Source organism: Engraulis encrasicolus, chromosome 20 (assembly GCF_034702125.1).
Source record: "Engraulis encrasicolus isolate BLACKSEA-1 chromosome 20, IST_EnEncr_1.0, whole genome shotgun sequence".
NCBI lineage: Eukaryota > Metazoa > Chordata > Actinopteri > Clupeiformes > Engraulidae > Engraulis > Engraulis encrasicolus.
The window spans coordinates 33,682,314-33,696,554 of record NC_085876.1 but is presented as its reverse complement, the minus strand read 5'-3'; the positions used below and the strand labels follow the sequence as shown (position 1 = coordinate 33,696,554).

General features: G+C 45.2%; 1 protein-coding gene across 1 annotated transcript in view; it reads right to left on the bottom strand.

The window, feature by feature from the left end:
* Positions 1–14,241, bottom strand: part of ppp1r9a (protein phosphatase 1, regulatory subunit 9A) — a 75,215-nt gene that overhangs the window by 4,661 nt on the left and 56,313 nt on the right. The window contains exons 10-15 of the mRNA XM_063185036.1: positions 13,490–13,643; positions 8,123–8,247; positions 7,598–7,736; positions 6,058–6,112; positions 4,814–4,846; positions 1,975–2,014 (exon numbers count right to left, since the gene is read on the bottom strand). Of these exons, the coding sequence (XP_063041106.1) occupies positions 1,975–2,014; positions 4,814–4,846; positions 6,058–6,112; positions 7,598–7,736; positions 8,123–8,247; positions 13,490–13,643 (546 nt within the window). The remainder of the gene's footprint in view (positions 1–1,974; positions 2,015–4,813; positions 4,847–6,057; positions 6,113–7,597; positions 7,737–8,122; positions 8,248–13,489; positions 13,644–14,241) is intronic.

The window sequence follows — 14,241 nt, the reverse complement described above, 5'->3', positions numbered from 1 at the left end:
ACAAAATACGCCCAAATACAGTGAATTCCGCCACTGTGGATGTACGAAAACACTATGACTTGATTTTTTAAACACTGATGTGCAAGCTTTGGTCATTCATAATAGAATTGACATGGTGAAAATATGAACCCACCTAATAAAACAGAAATGTTCAATTGGGTGACACAAAGACTGCTGGGACCATGCATAGAACCTCAAGCACACTTGGACTCTGAATACTGATAGCTATGAGAATGCTGACCACTCTTTGTGTGTCTGTGTCTGCATGTATCAGCACATTCCTGTGCCTTTCCATGTAAAATCACATAGGCATGTACTTTATGTGTGTGTTCCATTAAAATGGAAAGAAATCACATGTTAGTGGAGTAGTGTTTTTCCTTTTCAGCTGATGCATGCACCTCTCTGGAGGAAGATAGAGATGGGGAAGGGGGGGTGGAGAGAGAGAGAGAGAGAGAGAGAGAAAGAGAGAAAGAGAGAGAGAGAGAGAGAGAGAGAGAGATATGTGCTGTTACATCTGCCAGCCTCGGCACCCATCAAAGACACCAAGCTGACAAGGCCTGTTCTGCAGGCTAGGCCCTTGTAAACAAGCTGGCTGAGGCAGGCGCGCGCACGAGAGAGAGAGAGAGAGAGAGAGAGAGAGAGAGAGAGAGAGAGAGAGAGAGAGAGAGAGAATGAGAGAGAGAGGGAGTGAGAGAGAACAGACATGTCAGCATTTGTCATTTTGTCGGCACGGCACTGAAATGTCTTTTCCTTCAGGGGAAGCTGCACAAACAGGCTTCAGGATTTCCTGCTTTTCCACACTGAACTCAAGTCATAGTAGAAACATACGCTGAATAAATTAAAGCTGTCAACTGGCGGAAAACTACAGGTGACAAAAATGTGTTTCTCGTATCTTGTACTGCTGTTAGCTCCTCTACCCAGAATGGGCTACTGCTTGCTGCCCGCTGCCCCTGTTTCATTGCTACATATGTGGCTATCGCATTGAGCAGTAGTCAATAACCACGTGCCATTTCTCTTTTGCCATTAAGTCCTGCTTGCCAAACACCAAATATGAACTTTTTTTCCAAAGTTAGTTGTAATGCTAGAAAATCCAAAAGATTACATTTCACACTGTCTAAACATCATGGAACTTCATTGGCCTTATGTGTGTGATAAAAACGTATTTCTGCAGAATTGCCTAGAAATAATAAAATAATCACATTTTACAATCACAATCCAGTTTAATGGGTATGAATCATAATTCATCCTGGTCTAACGGACTGCCTGAAGAAATATATACTAAATGCCGCTTGAAAACCATGGCACGTCTCCAAGCTGCTGACTCAAGCAGTTCTGTAATGTGCACATTTGGTATTAATATCGATCGCCCACGCCGGCGAATGGTGTGAACTAAAATGGTAGGTAAGGGAACACTAACAAGTAATAGGAGGAGGAAGAGGAGGAGGAAGACAAAATGGCCCATGTAAAAAAGAAACTGCTGAACACAAAATGCATTAGGTAATGAGACATGGAAATTATGGCAACAACAGTATGGAGAATTTACACTCTCAAGATTATAAACATTATCGCGAACATTGGTCTGTGCCCTGTTTGCGTTAACTGGTCCACTATTGCCTACCCTGTTTTCCTCAGTGCATCTAGCTTCCTATTCTGCCCCCTACGGAAAGTCCTTTTTGCATCTAATGGCATCCTGTAATATTGTAAGACTGCTGATGTACTATGGTCAGCAGGGGGCAGCACTGTCTTCTTGACTGGGTGTCTGCTCCAAGTGTGGACGGCACACCTGAGGTGACATGCATTATGTAAAACTGAATATACTGATTAAACTGTATCGCCACCGGAGGGCTCCCTCCTAGCCAAACGCACCCCTAGTGTGTGTGTGTGTGTGTGTGTGTGTGTGTGTGTGTGTGTGTGTGTGTGTGTGTGTGTGTGTGTGTGTGTGTTTCTTTAATGTGGTTCTAAGGACCACCTTACCTTCCTCTTGATCTTCTCAGGGCTGTTCTCCACAGAGCTGCTGGAGAGAGAGAGAGAGAGAGAGAGACAGAGAGAGAGAGAGAAGCAGCAGCAGCATGTTACTCAGAGAGGAGGCAATGTGGAGAACAGACACTCATACATGGATCCAGATGTCACAAACAAATAACACAAATCCTGGCATATTTCTGTTATTTCGTTCCAACAATTCTCATGCAGTGCAGGAAAGTATTTAACAGCTTCCTTTTTAAAACAATAAGATGTTCCTATAAAACCATAGTGTAGTAGCATCTCCACAAATCTCAAATTCCAATGATATCACTGTGGTAAAATGGTATGTAGGGTTATAAAAGAATATAACACAATCCTAATGTTATGAGGGCCTTTAAAATATATTATGCTTTAGCTCCAACCGACTCCATCACTGGAGTCATTTCCATTTTTAAAACCAGAACTGAAAGAACGTCCTTTCCAGATGGACGACCGAGAGTCGCCATCTCTGGGGGGCAGGTGTATGTGTGAGGGTGGGGTCTGGCCTCCCTGGGGGGCTTGTGTGTGAGGGTAGGGGGTATAATCTGTCCAACACACCTGCATCCCTGCATGCCGTCTGGCTCTGTAACTCTGGTGCTGCTGGGACTTTTTCTGGGTCTGTCTGGGGTTCAATGTGGGTCTGTTCATGTTGTCTATATTTAGTTCTGTTCTTTTGGTAGGGCCTGTGTATGTGTCTATATTTGGTATTGTGTTTGGTATTGTATCTGTGTCTGGAGTGCAGTGTGCCTGCCTCGCTCTAGCCCTGGGTGTGGGTTGATCATTCCGGTTATAATTTTGTGTGTTCTGGGATTGGGTATCTGTATGTAGTATCTGTGTACAGGCTAGAAAATCTTACCAAAACCCCGAAAATATATAGCGAACCGTCCATTAGCTGCCTTTGTCTGCCCTACCTGCTTAGCTGTTTTAAGTTGCCATGCCTGTCTATGTCACTGCCTGACGCTAGGGACAAATAACAGGCGAAACGAGTGAGGCGAAGAGAGGCGAAATTCAGTGTTCCATCAGCCGTCATCAGGTCGTCGCGGCGAATCAAATGGAATGGAACAGTTATGTGTGTTGATTTGATTGGGCCGCCGCAGGCGAATTAACTCCTCATTTGCATAATATTAATACTTGGTTTAATAATTTTGCTTCGTTTCGCTCCTGTTTGCTTGCTTTCGCTTGCCTTCGCCTCTCTCATAGGAATGAATGGCGAAGTTTGCTTCGCTTGGCCAAATTCGCATCTGTGTACCTATCGTGACAGGCTGACTGAGCTGAGCTGTTATGCGGTGAGCACCTCGGTCTGCTACACATCCCAATAGCCATTCATCCAGTGGAGAGAGAGAGAGAGAGAGAGAGAGAGGGAGATAGGGAGAGAGAGAGAGAGAGACAAAGACAGAGACAGAGAGAAAGGAGTAAGAGAGAGAGAGAAGGAGAAAGTGAAAGGAAAAAGAGAGAGAGCGAGAGAGATTGGGAGAGAGAGAGAGAGAGAGAGAGAGAGAGAGAAGGAGAGACACAGAGAGAGAGAGAGAGAGAGAGGGAGAGAGAGAGAGAGAGACAAAGACAGAGACAGAGAGAAAGGAGTAAGAGAGAGAGAGAAGGAGAAAGTGAAAGGAAAAAGAGAGAGAGCGAGAGAGATTGGGAGAGAGAGAGAGAGAGAGAGAGAGAGAGAGAGAGAGAGAGAGAGAGAGAGAGAGAGACACAGAGAGAGAGAGAGAGAGAGAGAGAGAGAGAGAGAGAGAGAGAGAGAGAGACAGACAGAGAGAGATGTTTCTCTGACCTCTAAGCTTCATTAGCTTTCCTCTAGTTTGCCTATTTTTACAAAAGTTGTTTGCGTGTTTGTTTTTGTATGTGTGTTTGTTTGTCTAAGGCGTCGTGAGCCAGCATTCACAGCCACTGCCAGGGGTGTGTGTGTGTGTGTGTGTGTGTGTGTGTGTGTGTGTGCATGTGTGTGTGTGTTAGTTATGGGAGGGATTACAACAGTGAAATTGTTGTTGTTCTGAGGCAGTGCAATGTCCTCTGTGCTGAGTCACTGTGTATCAGCAGCACCACAGCACTGGAGGCCAAGACTGGCCATGTGTTCACCACGCTCGCACGCAAGCATACACGCACACACACACACACACACACAGCCTGGCCCTGTGTTTTCCACATGTGCAAGCACACACATGCATGCAAGCAGATGCGCACGCACGCATGGACACACACGCATGCACGCACGCACACACACCATCAGCCTGGCCCTGTGTTTTCCACATGTGCAAGCACACACACGCATGCAAGCAGATGCGCACGCACGCATGGACACACACGCATGCACGCACACACACACACACCATCAGCCTGGCCCTGTGTTTTCCACATGTGCATGCACGCACAGTCGCACACAAACGCATGCACTCACACCACCAGCCTGGTCCTGGTCCTGTGCACGCACACACACACACACACACACACACACACACACACACACACACACACACACACACACACACACACACACACACAGCCCTAGTGATTACATGCGCCCCCCCCATCCCCCCAATCCTCCCTCATTACTCCATAAGTAATATGTTGCCAGAGGCAAAATCCATTGGTGATGAATTTCCAGAAATAAAAGTTTATATTTAAAAAATATTCTTATAAGATCAGCTCCATGTGGATCGTTCTTGGATTCATACCGTTTGTTTCATTTTTAGAAGTAGTTGATTTTTAGATTGTTAGATTATTCTGAAAAACATAAATTTTTCACACATAAGGCAAAGCATAAAAAAACAGCTATGGCACATGCACGATGAAGAGGACGCGGTCTTACCTGTCTAGTCCTTTAGTGCCTTGCAGCGAAGACCTGAGGATTCAGTTATGGAGAGACACAAACGTTTAAGAAGTTTTAGTAAAGAAATGAGTAGAACACAGGTTTTAAATCATCAATAAAATAGGCTAATAAAGGCAACATTTAAAGCGATGGTTCGGAGTAGAATCACCCTAATGCCATTTGAACCGTGACACCCATCCACCTTTACACCCAAAGTGTTTTCTGCCGCAGGCTTACATCAACAGAGTTGCCGTGTTATTCGATGTTTATTCCGGTTAGCTTGACTCAAGCGCATATGGATACTGGGCACCGTCTCCAAACTTTCCCCACAAAAATAACATGTCTTGACACCAAACTTCTGCAGTAGCACAAATATGGTCTGTACTCACGAAACGAAGCATTTGGAAGTTTGGAAATAGTCCAGGAGTTTATTATTATCAACACAAGCCGAATAGCTTCTCTGCTGCTAAAGCTGCGCCAACGTTACTTCCGTCATCTAAGACAAGCATGTAAGAGTCCTAAACGAAGCTCATAATATGCACAATGAAAAGTGAATTCAGCATCAGTATTGATAACGAAAATCCTTGTCTAATTGATAGTAGGTAAGATTTGAAATATCTTTTAAGTATTGCCTTGAAAATATAAGCCTTAATCACAATTCAATGAAAACTTTTTTAACACTCTCGTCTGGAAGTTTGTTGAAGACTTTTACGGGCTTGTCTCATATGACGGAAGTAACGTTGGCACAGCTTTAGCAGCAGAGAAGCTATTCAGCTTGTGTTAATAATACTAAACTCCTGGACTATTTCCAAACTTCCAAATGCTTCGTTTCGTGAGTACAGACCATATTTGTGCTACTGCAGAAGTTTGGTGTAATGACATGTTATTTTTGTGGGGAAAGTTTGGAGACGGTGCCCAGTATCCATATGCGCTTGAGTCAAGCTAACCGGAATAAACATCGAATAACACGGCAACTCTGTTGATGTAAGTCTGCGGCAGAAAACACTTCGGGTGTAAAGGTGGATGGGTGTCACGGTTCAAATGGCATTAGGGCGATTCTACTCCGAACCATCGCTTTAAGGCGTTTAACAAAGACATGCATAGAATACAGTTTTTAAATGGGAAATAATAAAACAATATGACATGGCATACAGTTTTTAAATGGTTAATGAAATGATACAAGTGAAATAAGGAGAGAGGTAGTGAAATAATGGGAGCGACGTCGCCAGCCCTGCTGTCCTCACCTGACGCTGGGCCTGTCCTCCTGGCTGAGAGAGGGACTGGAGATCACAGGGGAACCTGCACAGGAAGGTACAGGAAGATGGGGAGGAAGAGGGAGGTGCAGAGGAAGAAAAATAGAAAGAGGAGAGGAATACAGATGGGTAGGAGGTGGAGATGGAAGAGGAAAAGGTGATGATGAGGATGAGGAGGAGGTAGAGTATGAGGAAGAGAAGAGAGGAAGAAGAAGATGTGTAGCATGAGAAGGAAGAGGGCAAGAGGAGGTGGGGGAGGAGGTAAAGGGTAGGAGGTATAGGAAGTAGAGGAGGATGAGGAGTGAAGGTAGAAGAAGAGTGGTAGGAAGAATAGAATGAGGAAGAGGAGGAGGAGGAGGAGGAAGAAGAAGAGGTAGAGGAAGGAGGAGAGGTACAGCTCAATTCATGACTTTATACATCTGCTTCTTTCAGGGATGCTGAGCTCAGGGGCAGATCTAGCCATTTTGGGGCCCTAGGCAAAATATAAATATGAGGCCCACAAAAGTAATTCTTCTAACACATCACCAATTGGCATGGAAGGAGCAAGGGTGTCATGTTAGTGTTTTGTCTCAAATATATCTTCTGATTACTTAAAATACGTCACAAATTACACAATTTTTGTGTGTTTATCGCAACTAGTGTGACAGTTGGGGGTCACTATGGAGGGCAGATTTGGTTGGGGCCCAAGGCATTTGCCTAGGTTTGCCTAATGAAAGGTCCGCCTCTGGCTGAGCTACTGGCTGATGCAATCCAGGTGCAATGCTCTCTGCGCGGCGTGGCTAGATTTACATTTCTCTAATATGGACATGATGGTGCCGCATCCCCCCTCCTCCCAGTGTGAATCTCTTCTCATGGCTAGATCGACATTTATTTCTGGAGTGAGGAGTCCACACACTTACAGTACAATCGCCCCTATTGTTTTTTTTGTATTTTCGTTTTTTTATGGCTGGATTAGCGGTTCGACTTCAACAGATATGAAGACTGTTGAAGTCGAAACGTAATCCAGGAGAATCTGTACAGGTGGCGTACACATTATGTTCTGGATTGCCCTTCTGAAATGTTTTTGTGATTGTGATTGTGATTTATCTCAATAAAGATGTAATACCCATACAGTAGTACTGTAGAGGTGGACTAGGAATATTATCACGTTTTCAATGAAGTGGTCAGATTTTAGCACCCTCACTATATGTTATGACTCTGTGCAGGTGCAACTGACCATCATTGTCTGGCCGCATCTCTGAGTCTCTGGTGTTGTGGGGAGGTCAAACTATCTCCATACAGTAAGTGAAGTACAGAGTGAACCTGATGAAGCAATAGCGAAACGCGTTGTTCACCAAATAAACTACAAAGATACCAGTGTGCGGTGATTCATCCTTCATTTACTTGGAATACTCTTACTGCACATCACCAGCACCTGGACAGTGGTTGTGCACAGGGGCGTTACTTTGAGTATCTCCATACAGTAATCGTATACAGTATGCATACAGTGCATATGTACAGTATGTTACGACACTGTACAGGTGCAACTTACCTCCGTTGTCCGCTGCGTCTCGGAGGCGCTGGTGTCGGGGCGAGGCCTCCAGGCTCCCGGGTGCTTTGGGGGTTCCGCTCTCCGAATCCGAGAACGGCGAGCTGGTCCGAAGCAGTGTGGGCACGGAAGACAGCGGGCCCTACGGAAAAATTCAGGACAAGCACACTCAGGGCCAGTGACACCTTTGGCTGGGCCCACGACAAAGTCATCAAGTCATCTGAAAGACCCCCCACACCCAATACATACAAAGTAATAATGAGGACTTCCTTCAAATGTACATGTATGTGTGCAGGGGCGCATCTTGCCACCAGGCAAGGCAGGCAGCCGTTTGGGCCCCCCAAGCCCCTAGATAGTCAATAACAGCCCACACTTTACCACAGTAGTGGCGATTTTGGTCCAAATGTTCATTCTTTTGCATTTTTGCTTTGGGGCCCCATCTGATCCTAGAATCGCCTCTGTATGTGTGTGTATGTCTGTGTTGGATGGTGTATCTCTCTCTTTCTCTCTCTCTCTCTCTCATCTGACCTTTTTCTCCAGGCCGTCCTCTCCATCGGTGGAGCTGATGCTGGTGCTGTCTTGTAGCACAGCTCTGGGGGCCCCCGCACCTGCTCCCGGGGCCCTGGCTACACCACCTACACCCATGCCAGACCCTGGAACAGAGAGAGGGATACCTTCATGAATTGGGGGAAACACACACAACACAAATGCACACCCATTCATGCCAACAAGCACATGCACATACAGAGACACGTATGTATACAAATACATAAATACACAAGGCAGACATACACTACATATGCACACAGACACAGACACAGACACACACACAGACACACACACACAAACCGCCACGCGTGCATGCATGTGCATGCGTGTGTGTGTGTGTGTGTGTGTGTGCCTGTCTGTGCATGGTCCAGAGCTCAACTAATACACTGCCCCATTAAGTCATGACGGATCTGAATCAGTGCTCTGCCACTGTCCTCTCAGCTCAGTCATCACTGTTACTGTGTGTATGTGTGTATAAATGTGTGTGTGTGTGTGTGTGTGTGTGTGTGTGTGTGTGTGCGTGCGTGCGTGCGTGCGTGCGTGTGTGTGTGCGTGTGTGCGTGCTTGCGCATGCTTGCTTGCTCGCTTGCATGCATGCGTGTGTTCATGCGTGTGTGTTTGTCTGCTTCGCTCACAGTCACCCCAGTTACTGGGCCGCCCACACAATTGGAGATACGAGATTTGCAGAAGGACGGGGTGTGTTGTAGGGGTGGTATGGGGTGAAACGGTGGAGGGGTGGAGTGGTTTGATGGGGTGGAGCGCTGAGTACAGGGCAGTTGAGTACACCCATTTAAAATGGGAGCTCTGAGATTCGCAGAACGAGGGGGAGTGCACGAGGGGTGGAGTGCTGGAGGTGTAGTAGAGAGCGGTGGGAGGGTTCCAGAATGGATGACAGAGTGAGCCCATTAAATCTTACTGCCACCACTCGTGAAGCAAAGACTCCTTTCAGTTGGACATACACACATAAGATGACAGGCACTAAATGAAGCTTTTAGTGTAGCGAGGGCCGTTGGGAGGGTCAGGTTAGGGACACCCAGTAGAGCAGAACAGCTTTATAATGATCTGCACCGCACAGTGTACTCACACGCGTATCCTTTTCACATACACATTAAAAATTAAAAAATCTTATGTGTTTTTATGGGCCTTTTTTGCCTTTATTTCAGATAGGAGAGTGAAGAGCAAAAGGAAGCGAATGTGGAGAGAGAGACGGGGTAGGGATGGCAATTTACCCAGGCCGGATTCGAACCCTAGGTGCAACATTTGGGCATTTAAGCCCAAATGTGGGGGGCTTAGCACATACACATTTTAAATGGACAAGTGAATATGGACTTTAGACGTACATGTATACATTTACACCCACTCCTGCTACCCACTTCAAATATAGTATATACTACATCAGTGATTTTCAACCTTTGGGCCGGGGCTCACTGGTGGGCCCTGAAGGTATTCCAAGTGGGCCTTGAAATAATTTTCTAAAAATTATAATCACATTTTGGTGTGTGTTGCTGTTGATTTATTTGAGTTTTATTCGTAATTGGGTCAGAGGTGGGCCCCGAACATTTGTGACAATTACGAGTGGGCCCCAAGTTGGACAAGGTTGGGAACCCCTGTACTACATAATAGGCCCATTCATAGTGTGTCAAGACGTCAAGCCTTACTAAACCTTGCAAGCTTGCACATCCAAGCTCCTGGTAGGCATTCTATGTTCTGGGGTCCTTTGAATGATGTCATCTAGAGAGTGCAAGATGTCTTTTTTAAGCTACAACTGAATTAATCTGCTAAGGTAGTGTTTCTCAACTGGGGCACTACAGCCCCCCAGGGGCCATTGGGGGCCATTAGTCTACTTTAATTTTCAATACGGTGGTGGCGGTGGCAGGCTTATGATGAGGTCAAGGGGGCGTTGGTAGACTTATGATGAGGTCAAGGGGGTGTTGGTAGGCTTATAATGAGGTCAAGGGGGCGTTTGTTCAAAAAAGGTTGAGAACCACTGTGTTAAGCCAAGGCAGCTGCTATACATTTGGTAACACTTTACTTGACGCCGGCATCATAGGTATGACACGAGTGTGTCACAACAGTGTCATAACGAAGTGTCGTAATGACTCTTGCCATTAATTGACATCCAGTTATGGTAAAGACAAATGCCATCTGAAATCAAATTTATGACATTGACACAATGTTTATGACTCGACCATGACTTTGTCATGACACTGTTTTGGCACTGTTATGACAGTGTTATGTCATACGTATGACGCCGGCGTCAAATTTTCTTCCACAATACAGCACTCCACTGGAAGAACCAGTGCACATTGTGAAGACACATATAACCTCAACTTCAGCTTTAGATGTTGTGAGTCAGCACAACAGTGACCAGACCCTTGCTGCCGGTTTATTGTCGAAAGTGTGCAATGTTACAAAAGCCAGAAATAGGCAGCAGATGTCAGGAATGCTGAAAATAAAATCAGCGACGCGATTTGTATTATGCTGTAGTGATGGTGGCAGCTGCTGTGTCTCATTTTCCATGGGTAGGAGACTACACAGAAAGGGGGCAGTTGTGGCATAGTGGTTAGTGAGTTGGTCGTTAAATCTGGGGGATGTAGGTTTGAATCCCACTTTACATCTCCCTACAACTTTTCATGACTGAAATGTCCTTCAGCAAGGCAGCGACCCCTAAATTATTCCAGGAACTGTGACCAATGCCCTGAATAATAAATTAAAGTACTAACGTCAGTTCTGGCCAGGCCATGGTAGTCAAGAAGCTTGCCACCCTCCCCTTCATCTAATTCATTCCTAATCGATCCAGGTGCATTCCCTCAGCTGATAATCTTTCTTTCCTTGCGATTGGCCACACGGCTTCGGCACGCCTTTTAAATTCTATCCACTTCCTCGGTTTTTGCTACCCACCATCTCCCCTGCTCCACCTTGTCGTGTATGATGTGACATGTTCTCTTGTCACGTCGCTTGGCTCTGTTCATGGGGGGTTATCTCTCGCCCTGTCTTGCTGGGGTGAGAATTCCCTAAACTGCTGCTGCCCATTGACTAAATGCTTTTCCATGCTGCTCATGGAAATAGGGGGGCTCCTCCAAACAGAGCTATACCGCCAAATGTAATTCATAATTTCAATAAAAGAAATTTCATTTATATTCTTCTATTGTGATTCTTGACTGAAATGGTTCTGACAGAACTGTAATTCGTGGTGGATAAAAGCTTCAGCAAGGTGTACTTTAATGTAACTAGAGGATGCAAGTCAGTGAAAGATCCTCAGGGCCTTAGGGACAGAGCTGTCCTTTGCTGCCATGTTGGTAATTAGCCTCCGCTGTCTCCTTGTTATTTATGTATTAGACTGTAATGGATGCTCAGTGCATGGGTGTTCACTGGGGAAGTAGCTATCTGAGGCTTGACAGAGGCCAGTGACAGCTCAAATACGGCAAGGTGTGATGTCATGTCTTCCTGCCTTCACTGTCTAACAAGTACTGCTCCTTAACTAAGCATCAATGTGCATTTTGCAGATTACATTACACGGCACTTAGCTGACACTTTTTTATCCAAAGTGACTTACAGGTATTGATACAGGTATTGGTTACAGTCCCTGGAGCAATGTGGGGTTAGGCACCTTACTCAAGGGCACTTCAGGCATGGAAAGAAGAAGGGATTGGCAAGGGTGGGGATTGAACTTGTAACCCTGTGATCTACGGTGTACAGTGCAACTCCCCAACCATTACACCACGACCGATTAAAACCTTTGTTTTGGACAGCCCAGCCAGAAAGCAGCAGCACAGAAAGCTGATGCCAGAACACCAGCAGCTGACGTCATATTCTATCAGAATGTTGGTGATGCACCTATGCTTCCGTCAAACTAGAACACTATGAAGGTACCTCCGAAGGTGACAATATACGCAGTAATTCAGCTGAATGGGCATGCCCTAATGCTTTCATACCCAGCTGCTACCAACTGTTCCCTTCAAAGACAGCACTTTTCCCTCTCTGTTAAGGTCAATGAATTCTCCCTTCTCCTTGTTGAAGAGGCTTGATATCCTGCTGCTATCAAATGCTCCCTTCAGAGATGCTATTATTTTGCTGCCTGTCAATGCCAATGACTAACACCTGACTGTATGTCCCCATTAAAGAGGCCTGTTAAAGGGGTGAAGTCTTCATGCTGATCATCAGAGTAATGTGCCGGTGTGGCAGCTTTTGTGATATGCACCGGAATTCTCATCCACATGTACATCTGCTTGTACGAGGCTATGGCAAGCGATGTGGGACAAATGTATGGCAGGAAGCGAATGTCAACATAAACAGAGATTACACAATCTTCGATATGGTCAGTGTAACGGAGGCTAACTAGCCCAGAGTTGGCGTGGAACGTTGGTAAACCTCCCTCCAATAGCTTCATACAGTCTCGTGCCGTTGGGCCGAGAGACTAGTCTCTTGGCCCAGCAGTATCGTACTGTGTCTCCCATTGCCGAACCGTTGTAGTTGACGAGGTCGCACGTTCGATCCCCGAGGGGGGTGAACAGGTGCAAGATGACCTCCGTCACAGTGGTGCCGTGACCCGGATTATCCTGCCAGATCCGGAACCGGATCCGGATCTGGTGCATCTCTACTTTTATCCAATGTGACTTACATATATATATATATATATATATATATATATATATATATATATATATATATATATATATTTATTTATTTATATAGTTTATATAGAGAGGGTACTGATTGGTCCCTGGAGCAGTGTGGGTCTAGGTGCTTTGCTCAAGGGGGCCCTCAGCCATACAGTGAGATAGGGAGTGGTAGGGTGGGATTTGAACCGGCAACCCTCTGATCTCACCCATGGCACCTCAGCCATGGAGTGAGATAGGGAGTGGAAAGGGTGGGATTGGAACAGGCAACCCTATGATCTAAAGCCCATCTCCTTAACCCACTAAGTCATGGATGTGTGGCTGCAATTAAGGCAGCCAGGGCGGAGTTTCAAGATTCAAGAAGTTTATTGCCATGTCAACACCTGTCCAGGAAGAGAAGTTCTGAGGCACTCAAGGTTGCGATTTTTATTACTTTTTATTTGGCTACACTTGCCTACTCGGTTCTTCATGGCGTATTGAATGTCAACACACTTGCCATGTCAACACAGTTGATAGGAATTAGTGGTGGCATATCCCTAACATCAAACACATATAATGGGTAAGACACACAACTGCAAAACAATGCAAAAAAATATTTATATAAATATAAATATAAATATAAATATAAATATAAGCATAAACATAAAAATAAAAATAAAAATAAAAATAAAAATAAAAATAAATATAAATATGAATATAAACATGGGTGGTCCCCGGGGGTGCTCACCTGACGCCAGTGGCTCCGAGGGCCTGGAGGGCAGCTGAAGGGCGGCCAGCCTCTCTGCCAGCTGGGCACGGCTCTCCGCACTGTTGTTGTTGTTGTTCACCTGGATGCCATTCTGCTTCATCAGCGTCATCAGCTCCGACTCCAGAGTGGCGATCTGCAAGCGGCCGTTGCCAAGGAAACAATTAAAGAAACAACAATGACAAACAAATTATTCATATCATTTAAAACTAGTGGTGATACCACCATAAATAGTACTACTGCTAATGCTAAGACTACTAATATTACTGTTACTACTATTACTACTACTACTACTACTAAGACTGCTACTCCTACTCAAAATAATAATAATCATAAGTTAAATAGGAATGTGTAGCGTCATACATTAGAGTAAACAAAGCAATAGCAGAAATAACAGAAAGAAAGAAAGAAAGAAAGAAAGAAAGAAAGAAAGAAAGAAAGAAAGAAAGAAAGAAAGAAAGAGAGAGAGAGAGAAAGACAGATAGACAGAGAAATGTGGATGTGATATCACACGACCAAAGGGTGTCTGCAAAGATTGTCATTGATTCAGGTCATGTTACTGAAGAGATCTCACCAAACCTAACAGGAGCCAATGAAAAACCAGCGCCATCTATTGGTAGAAGGACAAAAACACAATCCACCTTCCAACCACAGCCAGTCTGGCCTGCATGTCACTGTTATGATAACGGAAATAGATGGTGACTAACTATGGCAGTGATTCACTGAACCTTTAA